General features: G+C 43.6%; 2 protein-coding genes across 9 annotated transcripts; both read right to left on the reverse strand.

The window, feature by feature from the left end:
* Positions 1-99: 99 nt before the first annotated feature.
* On the reverse strand, positions 100-6,015 carry tafazzin (tafazzin, phospholipid-lysophospholipid transacylase). 5 transcript variants are annotated; one of them, XM_026155007.2, is made up of 11 exons: positions 5,656-6,015; positions 4,362-4,488; positions 3,889-4,017; positions 3,769-3,814; positions 3,594-3,679; positions 3,066-3,146; positions 2,944-2,985; positions 2,798-2,860; positions 2,575-2,627; positions 2,413-2,490; positions 100-1,526 (listed from the first exon to the last, which is right to left on the reverse strand). In XM_026155007.2, exons 2-11 carry the CDS (start codon positions 4,468-4,470, stop codon positions 1,425-1,427), a joined length of 789 nt encoding a protein of 262 aa, XP_026010792.1. In that variant the 5' UTR covers positions 4,471-4,488; positions 5,656-6,015; the 3' UTR covers positions 100-1,424. The 5 variants fall into 5 exon arrangements, with proteins under 5 accessions (XP_026010792.1, XP_026010790.1, XP_026010791.1 ...); XM_026155005.2 differs by having other exon boundaries at positions 4,362-4,510; XM_026155006.2 differs by having other exon boundaries at positions 4,362-4,510; positions 5,646-6,015.
* A 433-nt stretch (positions 6,016-6,448) lies between these two features.
* Positions 6,449-12,381, reverse strand: si:dkey-150i13.2 (mitochondrial carnitine/acylcarnitine carrier protein). Of its 4 annotated transcripts, none has more exons than XM_026154999.2 (9): positions 12,062-12,340; positions 10,904-10,990; positions 10,552-10,679; positions 8,815-8,905; positions 8,289-8,406; positions 8,089-8,161; positions 7,882-7,991; positions 7,590-7,711; positions 6,449-7,495 (listed from the first exon to the last, which is right to left on the reverse strand). In XM_026154999.2, the coding sequence occupies exons 1-9, from the start codon at positions 12,161-12,163 to the stop codon at positions 7,433-7,435; spliced, it is 894 nt and encodes a 297-aa protein (XP_026010784.1). In that variant the 5' UTR covers positions 12,164-12,340; the 3' UTR covers positions 6,449-7,432. The 4 variants fall into 4 exon arrangements, with proteins under 4 accessions (XP_026010784.1, XP_080150587.1, XP_080150588.1 ...); XM_080294461.1 differs by having other exon boundaries at positions 7,590-7,705; positions 12,062-12,327; XM_080294462.1 differs by lacking the exon at positions 10,904-10,990 and having other exon boundaries at positions 12,062-12,381.
* Positions 12,382-14,005: the final 1,624 nt, after the last annotated feature.

Consider the following 14,005-nt stretch of genomic DNA (forward strand, 5'->3'; position numbering starts at 1 on the left):
TAAAGTGTAAGGTTTGCTAAGCACTCATTATGCCACCAAACTGTTCGTGGATCTGTTAGACTGGTGCAGAGTTTAGAGATGAACCACAAATGGAACAAATTCAAACTTAGAAAAGTCAGATTCTTTATTGGACTTCACATCAAGTATAGGAAAGAGTGGCAATCACATTAAGGCGATACACTTATAAAATTAGCACAGATTTTGTCCCTTATAAAATCCTTTTTGTCCTCTGTGATAAAATAAGTTATGTACATCGGTGATGGGGCAGCATTCAGGGGTTTTAGGATTAACAGGAAAACTTTGATTGAAAAAGAAAATTATCAACACAACTCAGAGATGACTGAAAAACAGCAAGGAGCAATCCAATGATCAAACATAACAGTGCGATTACCTCAATCATTTACTGCCTGAGCATCTTTCTGATAACAGCTGCAAACATCTGGCATGCAGCACTTTGACTTCCTCATGCACAGAGGAGCATGATGAGTACTAATATTTAGTAGTTTAAACAACAGCAGCTTTACATCTTAAAGAAAAAAAGAACTGGTTATTAAACAGATCATCAAAATTGAACAATTCAGCAAAACTGAGAAAAGCATTCAGCTGGTGCAGAGCCCGATCAGAGCAGGATCATTTCTCCCACACTGACAAGTTACCAGATAAAACGTGCACTCCATGACCCGTCGGTGAGCAGCTGCTGTCTGTTGCTAGGTGAAACCTCCTTGTTACTTAGAGCCTGGCAGAAATACTTATTCATACATAGTGACTGGTGGTCAGGCAGTCACCAGGTGCTCACCCTAGTAACTGGGACTTGGTTAACTAGTCTTGGTTTGCTGCCCTTTTTGAGATCTATTGTGTGTTTCACCAGTAAGAAAAAAAACAAAGTTCAAGGCTATTGTTCACCGCACCCTCCCCCCCACACACACACACACACACACAAAGGTCATGAGGTTCACTCGCCCATCCATCACCCGACCTCCTCTCTCCTCCTCAGACTCAACACCAGCTTCTGCTGCTGCTCTGGACTTCAAAGTTGGATGACATGAAAAGCTGAATCATCAAAATCAAAATGCCTTCTGATACCAAGGAGGTAAAAGAAATTCTCCTGAGGGCTTCTGGTTCTAAAGGGTCCCAGAGAAACCATGTATTCATATGTAATCAATCATTCATACATCTGCAGTGCTACTCGTCCTGTTTAGGTGTGCAGTGGACCAACCTGATTTTGAAGCAATAACTGAATTACAAAATGAGTTTGTTGCATCCAAAGTTACAGAAATGCTCGTTTACGACTGTCAGCGAAACACTCTGAGGCTCAGTGATGTCTCCGTGTGGAGGTGTGGGAGCTTCTCTGTACATGGGGTGTTATCCTCAGGGCTGATGTGTGAAGGACCAGTGTCTGCAGGCAAACGCAGGACGGCTAGGACTCAGGATCTGGTCTCTACCTGCTTGTGCAGGGCCTCGGCCTGGGCTTTCAGGCTCCGAAACTCCACCTGGACGAAATCCGTCAGGGTCTTCCTCATTTCCAACTGAGGGGAAAATTTGAAACGTACATTCAGTATCTGTTATAATTACTTTCTACATTTGAGAAAGTGAAATCTGTGAGAGTTAGTTAGGATTCAATCATGGTGTTCATGGTGACGTCCTGAAACCTCCTGTTTTATCTGACAGAAGAAGTTTTTTGTTGTTTTTTTACTTGCTGGTGTCCGGGTCGGGGATGAGTTCCTGCCCCAAGTGGAGGAGTTCAAGTATCTCGGGGTCTTGTTCGCGAGTGATGGGAGAAGGGAGCTGGAGATCGACAGACGGATTGGGGCTGCGGCTGCAGTAATGCGGACACTGCACCGGTCAGTCGTGGTGAAGAGGGAGCTGAGTGTAAAAGCGAAGCTCTCAATTTACCGGTCGATCTACGTCCCTACCCTCACCTATGGCCACGAGCTGTGGGTAGTGACCGAAAGAACGAGATCGCGGATACAAGCGGCAGAAATGAGCTTCCTCCGAAGGGTGGCTGGCCTCTCCCTTAGAGATAGGGTGAGAAGTTCGGCCATCCGGGAGGGGCTTAGAGTAGAGCAGCTGCTGCTCCACATCGAAAGGAGCCAGCTGAGGTGGTTCGGGCATCTGGCAAGGATGCCCCCTGGGCGCCTCCTGGGCGAGGTGTTCCAGGCATGTCCCACCGGGAGGAGGCCCCGGGGCAGACCCAGGACACGCTGGAGAGATTATATCTCTCGGCTGGCCTGGGAACGCCTTGGTATTCCCCCGGACAAGCTGGAGGAGGTGGCTGGGGAGAGGGAGGTCTGGACCTCTTTGCTTAGGCTGCTACCCCCGCGACCCGACCTCGGATAAGCGGATGAAGATGGATGGATGGATGGATGGTGTCAGCGAACTTCATGACAGCACCTTAGATGAAGCCGTGCTCACCTGGCTCTTGTTTTCAGCTCGGAGGGTTTCAACGAGATCTTTGACACTGAACGGTTTCCCCACGAGGACGGTGATTCTCTGGAAGACAACGAAATATGTTAAAAAAACAAAAAACCCTCAAAGATCCGAACACATCCTGGAGTCAGACTGAAGGCGTCTCACCTTGCCCGTGCGAGGAATGTAGGGCTCCACGTTGGGCAGCACGTCGCTCAAACCTGACATGAAGCAGAGAAGAAGTGATGCGTTTCCTCTGTACCTGCATCACTGCGTGGCGCTGTTCGCCGACCTTAAGCCATCAGACTGCTGCTACCTTGCTAATGTCTTGTGGTGACATCTTAATCTGTAGTCTGAGATATTCTGAAGCCATAACAGGAGCGTCACTCACCCACGTGCCAGAGTGGCAGGATTATCGGATTAAGCGAGCACTCCGCTATCAGCCGACCAACACCTAAAACCACAGAAGCACAAATGTTCACACTGATGATCACAGCACGACATCTGCTCCAACAGAGACGCACAAACTGCGCTCACCCCACTTTAAACGTATGAATTCCTCCGTCATGTTGATTTTGCCTGAAATAAAATCAGAGAAGAAGAGTTCATTTTCACAGTAAGAAAAAAAATAACGACATGTGAGGAGGAGGTTCACAGACCTTCTGGAAAGACGTGCACCCACTCTCCTTTGTTCAGCTTCTCCAGAATAAAGTCCATTCCTTTCTGGTAAACGCCATCACCTACAGACACAAAACGGTTTTACACACGTTTTGATCACTTAAATAATATCGTGTAACAATGTCAGTGTGCCTGTTTGCATGTAAGAGTCTACATGGACTTGTCCCATTAAGGTCTGTGAGCATTCCTCACTCATTTCTGTCTATTATGTCAAGGCTTTTTGTTTTCTCTTATATTTATGTTATTCGTTTATTAGTAAGTTTAATGCGACTGGCTGCATGACTGTGGAAATTTGCAGTTTTGCTATAATCAGCCAGGTTTACAGTATGTTTGATATACTTGTGTTCGTGTCTTGTCCTTGTTAAATAATGGAAAGAAAGAAAAAGAAAACGTCTGCTGAAGGTTTTCTGTCATTCACAGGACAACAAACTGAAACAGTAAAAGCCCGACGTTCAGACTTCTGCTCGGATACTTGGCTCATGTGGTGTGATGCGCTCAGATGGGCTTACCTCTGCAGACGGGAACACACTTCCCTCGGCTGAAGAACCTGGAGTGCAGCTCTTTAGTGAAGCAGATGTCAGATGCTGTAGGTGTCCTGTCCAATCACAGGTAAGTGAAAATTACACGTCCCTGCTTCTAAAACATTAACAGGCTGAAGCTCAGAAGAAACGAGATGAAGCTCACCATCGCATCTTTTTGAAGTTCCACAGCTGCCTGAGCCTCAGGACGCCTGCCGCAAACACACGCCGTTACCATCCAAGTGTTAACCAGCAGTGAGATTTCAGATCGAGTGTCTGCTCTTACCCCAGATGTGCGGATCATCCATACAGGACTGGTGGTTGGATAGAGTGATGAGGGGCGTGTCCGAAGGCCTCTGGTCAACCAGGTTCAACAGAACCTCGTGGTTGTGGACCGTCAGACAGTTCATGTACTCTTAGGAAGAAGAGCAGGAGGCAGGATCAGTCGAAGGTTCTCTGAGTGACATCCAGAAAATTAAGATGAACGTAAAATTTGCTTTCTTCTCGTTGATATCAGCAGCTCGCTTTCCCTCTAACTCCTCTGTGAAGCCACATCACTGTTATCTTCGTCCTCGTGTAGACTCTGTGCTGTACTGTGTATTTTATTTAACAGTACAGTTCAGTCACTCATGCTCTCACTGAGCATAAACACCCAGAGACCGTTGGAGGCAACCAAGGGACTTGATTTTCTTTTTAAAGAAGTGCAGTTTGCTGCTAATAAGCGAGAGTGTACAAGTTATCATTCAGCTTATAACTTACTGGTCCAGAAGTAGGAGTAGGAGCCCACCATGCCCATGATCAGTGAGCTGGAGACCCTCCACGGCAGAGCGGGGCATTGAGGGAACGGCCATCTCACCTCCAGGGGCATCACGGCGCTCTGCTGACACTACATCCACACACACACTCACCTGAACACAAAGCCACGCAGGGGGAGGCTGAATGACAGAGACAGCAGGTGGCGCTCAAACCAAACTCCTGCTGTCATACTGTAAGAGCTAATCTTCATTAAAAGCAACAACTTTATTTGTTTGGTTTTTGCTTCCTGTCAACAAAACATTTTGTCTGCTGCGTTTGAAAAGCAAAGTCCTCCATGTGTTATATGATTAAAAAGAAAAACAGCTTCCCACATATAACCGTATGTAACGATAATAATAATAATAATAATAATAATAATAATAATAACTCCATGTGAGTGCCTGTATAGTTTCTGTAAGGATTTTTATTTGCACTGAAAATGTTCAAAGAGGACTCAACATGCTCCTGTCTGCACACCTCAGGGTTAACCCTGAACTTACTTTGATACGGTCAAATCCTGCATGGTGACTCAGACCTCTGAGGTTTAAACCCAACTACGAAACAGGAAAGTTATCTGAAAACTGTCGTTTTTGTATCTCAGCCACTGCCAACTACAGTTTATCCGAACAACGTGTGTCCTCGAGTACATCTTAGAGTTTTATGCTATGCAAAAATAAAACAAAAACCTGTTGAAATGATGTTTTGGACCTTTAGGACACCGTAGCCACGCGAAACAGTAAAGTAAGTAAAGAACAAACAAAAAAAATCAAAAGAAACTTAAAACGAACCAAATTTATAAAGTTGTGTCTTTGGAGTCTTTGTATTGTCTATAAGAGACCAAACTAAGTTTGAATAAATTCCACATGGTTATATTTATGTCTCACAGCTGTCTCATTAGCTCACGCAGCTTTAGGATGAAGTGAGCAGGAAGAGCAGCCGGCTAACGTTAGCCTGTTAGCTCCTAGCCAAAGTTTACGGCACACTGACTTCTGAGAGACGTGATAATGAAAGAAAACAACGAAAAAGTTCATAGTTCAAAATTGAACTCATCCGAGTTAAATGTTAAAGGAGTGTTGTCTCAGCTAACGGTGCTCGGCAGCTGCACTCACATTATGTCAGATTAGCTAAAAACGGGTTTTATTTCCTCAGAAATGCAGAAAAAAAATTCGTCGTTAATTTTTCTGAAACTGCATAAAAACATTTAAAGACATGAAAACTCCGACAGCTGCAAACATCACCACATCTTACATTTCCTCACCTTTCTCCTGTCTCCTGCTAACAGGCTGATGGTCACCAACCCCGGAAGCTGTTATCACGCGCTGAACTATGGGTAATGTAGTTTTCGGTTAAACTTTACGTTTTCCCTGTTTATTACAGATGCGCGCAATTTATATTTATGTTTCTTTCAAACACGTTAACGCTCCATAAAATAAGACGACTTCAAGACGCTGTTATTTCCTTTAAACGGGTTTAATGTAGTCCATCAACCTCTTCAGCAATGAGAAACGAGGTTTTATGGGTAACGGAGTCTGGGAAGTAGGCCAAAGGTGACGGTTTTTTTCTTTAATCGGACCTTCTCTGTAAGAAAATAATAATTAAACACAACATATGTAGATGGCTCATTTAGTATTCAATCAGGATACAACTTCTGGAAGTAGCCAGTTATTACAATAATACTAAACTGCAAAAGCCCCGAAAATGAAATAAATAAGTACTGCGTTAATAGCAGCACTCAGCACCCCCACTCCTCTGTGTTATGCTGTCAGCATCGATGATAAGGAAATCTAGTCTATATTAACTAAACTAAAACTTTTGTCTATTGACAATGAAGGTCAAGATTAAATGCTCGGCTGACCGTGGTATTCATGTCCGCAGGGCCTATATATTCTTGTGATGTTTTGATCTTTAAAAATTGTTGGTAAAATAAAGTTTTCACAGATTTTCACATGTGAAACGTACGCACAATAGTAATTAAAAATACAGCTTTCCACGGTGCATGTTCATGAATATGTCTGTATTTTTTCAGTGAATTAGAAAATAAAATTAGTAAAAACAGTTTATATTTGAATTTATTTTGTTCAATGCAATCTTTAGATTCCATACAAACATTTTTGGTCTCATCATTATCGTCTGTTTTGCTTGTTATTTAAAATGACCATAAAGAAAAAAACCTCTTGTGCTCCGTCATGGCAACAGTATTTGCATAATTTCTGCTGTGTATTTGTTTGGTCTCAACTCCTGTTCAGGTCTCGCAGAGGCAACATGATCTCTTCAAAGGCTTCATATACAAATGCAGATGGAGCATGTACTTCACATTCCAGGGTACATACCAGGATACTGGACACACGTACAATTATTATGACTGCACTGGTGCATACGAGCAGCTGGGAAACTCTGCTACTACTGACAAAGGAAGAGGAGAGGGGGGAGGCATGTTTGGAGGCAGTGAGAGAGAAGGACAATTCATGAATGTAGTGAAGGAGGACAGGCAGAGAGTCGGTGTGACAGAAGAGGATGCAAAGGCAGAGAAGATGAAGGCAGATGATCTGCTGTGAAGAAGAAGAAGAAGAAAAGGTCTGGAACTTGTAAACAACAGGACCTGAAGATTTGCTGAAACTTTCAGTTTTGAGACGCCTTAACGCCCACTCACATCCTGGGCCATCTGACCTCAGGAAATCACATGATAGGGTGGGGCCAGGTTTCACAATGAGCTCATCCGAAACTCTGGCTGATTGTGACCCACACCCGCTTTGACACCTTGGCTCATGTGATTAGAGGATCATCAGGGGGTCCTTTGTCCCTCTTTGGGGGGAAACTCCCACAGGGTTTAAATCTGGGACTCGCCACCATTTGACTCTAGAACTGAAGAAGCTGTCTCTCAAATTGTACATGTTTCCACTGCTCCCAATCTCAGGAACAATGACAGACGCCACGTTTTTGGAAAATATATTTTTAAAAGTTTAAAAGTACACGTTAGATTTATTTCACCAACACTGTTTGAGGGAGAAAATCTCCAGTTACTGCTTCGTCGTCTTTCACCAGCTCGGTGCGAGCAGGTTCAGGCCCTTTAATGCCACCTCAAATCCCAGAAAACAAGCCTGAGAGGGAGAGAGGAGAAGAAAGCCATGATGAACACGTGTGCACTGTACTGATATCAGGGGTGAGATGTATTAATATTTGAATGAGTGTTACAGCGTTGGCTGGGAAGGCTCGCAGGAAAACTGCATTGAAGCCCTTGTAGAGAGCTTTAGGTCCTTCTTCTCGAAGCAGTGCTCGCAGGACATCAGCCAGACCTCTGTACTTCCCATCTGCAGCTACACACAAACACACAGTTTACCCATCCAGTGTTAATCTTATCCAGATAATAAAGCTAAGCTGGAAACGTCACAAACCACTGACTGATGTCATGGTGTCCTTGTTTTATGTGGTCTAAAAATCTACTAACGAAATGAAAATACTAGCTTCACTTGGACTCAGCTCTGACCTGTCTGGAAGTTGGACTTGAGCACGTCTGGGGGAAGAGCAATCACCCAGTTTAATATTCCGGCTACACCACCAGCCAGGAGGATTCTGGGAGTGCTGAGCTGAGACACACTGGCACACAGTCAGAGAGAAGTGAAAGCACAGATTTACAGCATCTGACAAATCTTTGGTCTTTATAGGAGTTAGAACTGTTCAAATGGATACTGACCTTTGACCCTCAGGGGTCAGGACATCCTTGAGATATTCATACGTGAGGAAGTACAGACCGCTAGAAGGTACGTCTGAGACCGAGATGGAGAGAGAAACAGTCACACCGCTAAACCTCGGGTCACCTCAGCTCCTCTGCTCGAGGTCACACAACACTGTCACGCACAAACATACAGATACACAAACCACAGTGCAGCGTACCTCTGATCAGAGTGAGCACAGTTCCTTTGTAGACGCTGCGGATCCCCTGCTCCTTATAGAGCCTGACCGCACAGTCCAGTGGACCTGCGTACTTGGACCTTCCACCGCTCGACTGCACCTGGAAAACACACATTTCACAACATTTACTTAAATACATAAATATATGTGTCAGTCATGCCTTTAAATATGTGTTGGATTAAAGCCTCCCATGGATATTAGTTTATAACTAGTCAGGTTATGGTATAACCACACGAATAAAAGTTACGCAACTGATGTTTAAAGCTGGATATGTGAGCAGAGCGACTTCTGCACGTGTCTGTGAATGAAGAGCATTTGCTCTCAAAAAGCACCGTAAATTATAATCAACCATAAAACAAGTGTTTACTTTGGATTGTAATTATTTCACAGGAACCTGACTGCACGCGTACACGCACACACACACACACACACACACACACACACACACACACACACACACACACACACACACACACACACACACACACACACACACACACACACTTACCTGTAGCAAGCATTTGATCCTCTCTCCTGGAGCTACTATCACTGTAGTGAAGACTCCTGCCAGACAGCCGGACAGGAATATCTGATGGTACCTGAACAGAGCAGGTGATGGAAGTTCAGCTGTGTAGAAGTCAGACTCACTCCCAGGCAGCCACCTCAGTAACAGCTGGGTACTCTTCCAGGCAGTTATCATGAACCATGACCCAGATTAATATTATTTTTCGTTTCCCTGGTCAGCAGGACCAACAGCATCTTATACGTATTTGAAACAGCTGTTTCCCTCTGGAACATCTGCTTCTACAACTATCTCTGCACAGCTGCAGAATTCTTTCAAACTCAATTCAGGATTTTTTGAATATTCGCTCGCTTTGAATCTCCACCAGCAGCTGAGGGAAACGTCTGCCTCTGTAGCTGCAGATGCAATATTTGCACCAGTTAGTCTGCAAAGAGCAGTTTCTTGTTGCTGCGCCTGTGAGTCAGCTGCACATCAGTAGGGTGTTGATGGGGAAACCTGAGAGTATTTGGACACACTTCCACACATGAGCATCTTTAAGAGCAGCTTTAAAACATTCTTACAACAATAAATGAAGATTCAGAGATCAGATCGCTATGATGGGTGGATTAGGGCTTCTCTTCTTGAAATAGCTTTCTGATTGGTTGGATTGAAAGGTGGGTGGGGCTTCTAGACCAAAAATGAGACTGCTACTTATGACATCATACAGATCCAAGAGTAGAAAAGAAACTGACCAGTTTGAAGCCTGAACTGAAGTCATCTCGTTATTGGATCAATAATGTTTCGTAATTTCTCAAATTTTATGTGCAATGTATTTTAGTGCTGAGATTTTAAATCTCAGTGGGTCTTTCCTGGTTAATTAAATAATAAAATGTAAAAATTAATTAAAAGTACTGTAGACACACTGAGCTCAGTATTAAAACTATGGCCACCAGTGGAACATCAGTGCCAGGAAACAAAGGATATCAGGTCCTCTCTGAACACAGGATACTGTAGTTCTGCTCACTTAACTACAGACACGCTGACTGTGTTGCTATAAAGTCTTCAGAGGTGAGACAGTAGCTACCAGTGATCGCCAACTCATGCTTAACATTTCATATGTACGTCAGGGTAACAGGACGGGGGTGTGAAGGGGGCGTGCTGCTTCAAATGAACGAATGACAACAGAAGGAAGGGAGGCAGGGCGAGAGTTATATATAGAGAAACACACAAGCGACAGTGTGTAAGCTTTGGAGGAGTGTTTGAAGGTTAAGGTGACGTTTAATGATTGGATCTAGCCTTTTAGCTGTGATAGTTACACATTACTGATGTTGAGCCTATTTTAAAAACAGCTGGATGTGTAACAGGTCTGCTCCAGCCTACAAACACAGACGGGGCTAAAGAGAAAGTGCGCTCTCTTTCACTTCTAAGGTGTTAAGCAGGTCTTAACATTGGATCAATTCAGCCTCAGATGAACAACAACACATGAGCCTTCACACCAACTCACTCTTAAACAAAAATGAAGCCAAAAAGCAGAAGCTGTAAGAGCACCCCATGATTCAGCAGCTTTAACAGCAATGAGCTGAAGCAACTGTTTCCTGTGTGACTTCATGAGTCTGTCACGTCACTGTGGAGTTTTATTCCACTCATCTTCACAGTGTTTCTTCAGTTCGATGTTTGCAGCATTCATTTATGCACAGCTCTCTGAAGGTGTGTGTGTTTGTGTGTGTGTGTGTTGGAACTAACATGAGCGGTTTTCCAGAAGCCGTCTGTTGGAGCTGTTTTCCAAGACCAAACCCAAAGAAACTGATGGCCATCATAGGAGCCACACCTGCCAGGGGCGCCCCCATGCCTTTATAGAGACCAAGGATGCCCTGACACACACACACACACACACACACACACACGCACACACACACACACACACACACACACACACACACACACACACACACACACACACACACACACACACAAATGATTTTAAATGAGTTTCTAGTTTTTAATTAAAGTGCCTATACTTCAGTTGATGTGTCACATGTTGAAAACAGAGCTGCGTGGCTGTGGCCTGTGTGACTGTCCTGCAGAAAGCGCTCACCTCTTTGGATACGGTCTTGCGTAAGCAGTCATAGGTTCCTGTGTAAAGCACATACTGAGCGGCTTTGGGCTGTGTTTGTAGTCTCACCTGAAACACACAGTTTAAATAAGAAGAATTACACACACGCACAAACACACACAGTGACCATGCAGGAGGATTGCTGAGTGCTGTCAGACAGGAGGAGACACCCACTAACATCTGCTGCTCTGTTACTGATAAACAGGGCGGTGCTGCGCTCATGTGACGGTTACTGCGATGCTGTGATCAAACTGTTTCTTCACAAAGACTCAGTGTGTCGCACACAAACACACAGACGTGGTTTAGATAGACTACAAAAAGATCTGGATTAAAAATAATGCCCATGTTGTAACGATAGGTTGTTGGTATTTAGCATTTACATTAGATTTCTCCACATTCAAAGTTACTATATGGTAAATGGCCTGCATTTGTATAGCGCTTTACTCAGTCCCTAAGGACCCCAAAGCACTTTACACTACATTCAGTCATTCACCCATTCACACACACATTCACACACTGGTGATGGCAGCTACATTGTAGCCACAGCTGCCCTGGGGCGCGCTGACAGAGTATGCACAATTATGTGAATAATAAAGTTATAAAAATCATAAGCAGTTATTACTTTAAAAAACTAAGTTATACGTTTTAGAAAAGGTGAAAATGCGACAGTGAGAGTAATGAGACGTTTCTATTGTGATGTGTTCAATACATGTGATGCTTCATCCCTTTACTTTGTTTTCGTCAGAAATCTGATTTTAACTTCGGGAGTTTGAGCTGCACACTTTGTACCCACGCTGTGACATTTCCTCGACAGTCTCCCGCTGGCTCTAAGCAGCCTCATTACTCCGTGTTCAGGTGGCCGCCTCGGCAACAGTTTAAGCCGGTTTGTCGGTAATCTCTTTAGCACCACGATCTGACATTTCCCGTGACTTCTTGAGAAACATTACCCCCCGACACACACACACACACACACACACACACACACACACACACACACACACACACACACACACACACACACACACACACACACACACACACACGGGCACACACGCGGGCACACGTGGACGTGGACTGAATGTTTCTGTCTAAAGGTCTAAATCAGCTGTGTTGAAGCTCGGCTCGGGCTGCAGCTCTCACCTTGATGGTGTCCAGTGGGTGTCCGGCCAGCAGCAGACACGCTCCTCCGACACCCCCAGCCACGAAGTTCTTGAACGGAGACTCTCTGGGCTTTTCCTCCATCCCGCTGACCCCGCATGGCCCGAGTACACAGCCGGGCAACCTCACCACCTCACACCGCTGCTGTCCAGGGAGGGGAGGGTGCGACTGTCAGCTGTCTGTCTGTGGGTCTGTCTGTGTGTGTCTCTGTGTCTGTCTAAGCGCGTCTCTCTCTCTGTGGACTTTGTCTCTCAGAGCTGAGCGGAAACGAGAAGAAGTCTGTGAAGGTTCTCAGAAACGAGAAGAACAGTTATTCCTGTAAATAATTTATCTTCACAGTCACCCCTTCACATGTCCATAAACTCTTTGCTTTAGTCATATGGCGCACTTTAAACCACTGTTTTATATTTTTGTAGCTTATAAAAATCTGCCGCAGGTGTATTCACAGGTAAGGTTGAAACAGGGGATACAGCGCCCTCTGGTGTTCGCAGAGCGAAAGATGTGGTTTCTTAACACTGTCCAAAGTAAAAATACTACACTGCAATAGTACACCCGAGGGTCCTTCACTGCTGCAAAGTCTTCCTTACCTCTGCTGAGGAGGTCCTGCTTCCGGCAGTGTTTGTGTGTCTTCCCATCTGAAAACACAAAGACTTTTGAATAAATTCAGATCCTGCAGATGGCGTCATGTTAACGGTCCATTGAAATTCAGCTTCCATCCACCAGCGTCTTCAAGGTCATCTCCAGGAGTTATTGGTGGAAAATGGCCAAAAAACCCCCAATTTTTCCTAAAAGTGTGATATGTATCATCAAAATCTACAAAGTAACATAAAACATGTGAAATATGCCACATTTGACGTCTCCTTCAAGGTCAGTGGATCGATCTGAAGGTCAAAATGATAATAATGCTGCATAGTGCTATTTTAAACTTCTCTTTCCCATTGTTCATATTGACAACAATAACAAGGAAGTGGATAAAAATAGGGAATCGTACATGTGGATTGTAAATATTGTGGTATACTTTGGACCTCTGACTTCTTCTTCCAGGTTAAATAAGGTCAAACTTTCACAAAACATTTTTTATCTTTAAAACTGTGCTTAAGATTCTGCTTGTTTGTTCGTACTGGCTACATTGAGGAAAGGATACCGGTGTATGGTGACTTTCACATCATAGCTGCATTCTAATATCATCTCACATTTGACCTCTGACCTCTGTTTTACATTTCTGCCTTTATTGATCCTAAAATGTGCAAAATCTTTAAGGAAAGTATTTCCAAGAGGAAGAGAGAAAACTCTGCTATTATGCAATAACCTCAAGTTATTCATGTCCGGTTGTTTACAAAGTTATCCACTCTTACATGTTTATATAAAAATAGAATATTATTCCCTTAACAGTATATCACTGCTCAGAGAGAGAGAGAGATGCCTCGGTGGACGTTTGTGCTTCTTGTTCACACGTCAATTACTGTGACTTGCATATTTTATTCAATAAAACTCTAAAATCTCATGTAGTACAACGTTTAGGTAAATAAAAAGCCTAAGCTGATCATTAAAAATGGGGATGAATTAAAAGTACATAAAGTATTTTACTTTTGAAACTGTTCAAATCAAGAATTTCTAAGACTGACGCACCTTTTTCCAGAAATTTTATGTTCTCAAATATCAGACTGGCTCAACAATAAACATGGGACTTTAATTATAATTTTAAAAAGTAATAATAACAAAAGTGATTTTTCCTCATCCAGAGGATTACATGGAGATATTCATAGTTGGATGAAAGGGTCTGTAGCTTCGTCTTTAATATGGACACTTATATTTATCTCATACAGAGGCTGGTACACTTTCCAAAGAAGACTTTTTAACTTATTATAAAAAGGCTTTTGATAAGTTAATAAGCTCATTTCAAAATTACACATGTGCTCTTCCTAC

This window comes from Astatotilapia calliptera, chromosome 20, assembly GCF_964374335.1.
Source record: "Astatotilapia calliptera chromosome 20, fAstCal68.1, whole genome shotgun sequence".
Classification (NCBI taxonomy): Eukaryota; Metazoa; Chordata; class Actinopteri; order Cichliformes; family Cichlidae; genus Astatotilapia; species Astatotilapia calliptera.

Excerpts from the sequence above, each read along its gene's own strand:
- tafazzin (XM_026155007.2), bottom strand. The coding sequence starts at position 4,470 with ATGCCCCTGGAGGTGAGATGGCCGTTCCCTCAATGCCCCGCTCTGCCG. Across the intron at positions 4,018-4,361 it reads CTACTCCTACTTCTGGACCA|AGTACATGAACTGTCTGACG; the intron begins GTAAGTTATAAG and ends CTTCTTCCTAAG. Across the intron at positions 2,628-2,797 it reads CCTGCCACTCTGGCACGTGG|GTTTGAGCGACGTGCTGCCC; the intron begins GTGAGTGACGCT and ends GCTTCATGTCAG.
- si:dkey-150i13.2 (XM_026154999.2), bottom strand. The coding sequence starts at position 12,163 with ATGGAGGAAAAGCCCAGAGAGTCTCCGTTCAAGAACTTCGTGGCTGGG. Across the intron at positions 8,906-10,551 it reads GCTTCTGGAAAACCGCTCAT|GTACCATCAGATATTCCTGT; the intron begins GTTAGTTCCAAC and ends TGCTCTGTTCAG. Across the intron at positions 7,992-8,088 it reads CTGACCCCTGAGGGTCAAAG|TGTGTCTCAGCTCAGCACTC; the intron begins GTCAGTATCCAT and ends ACTGTGTGCCAG.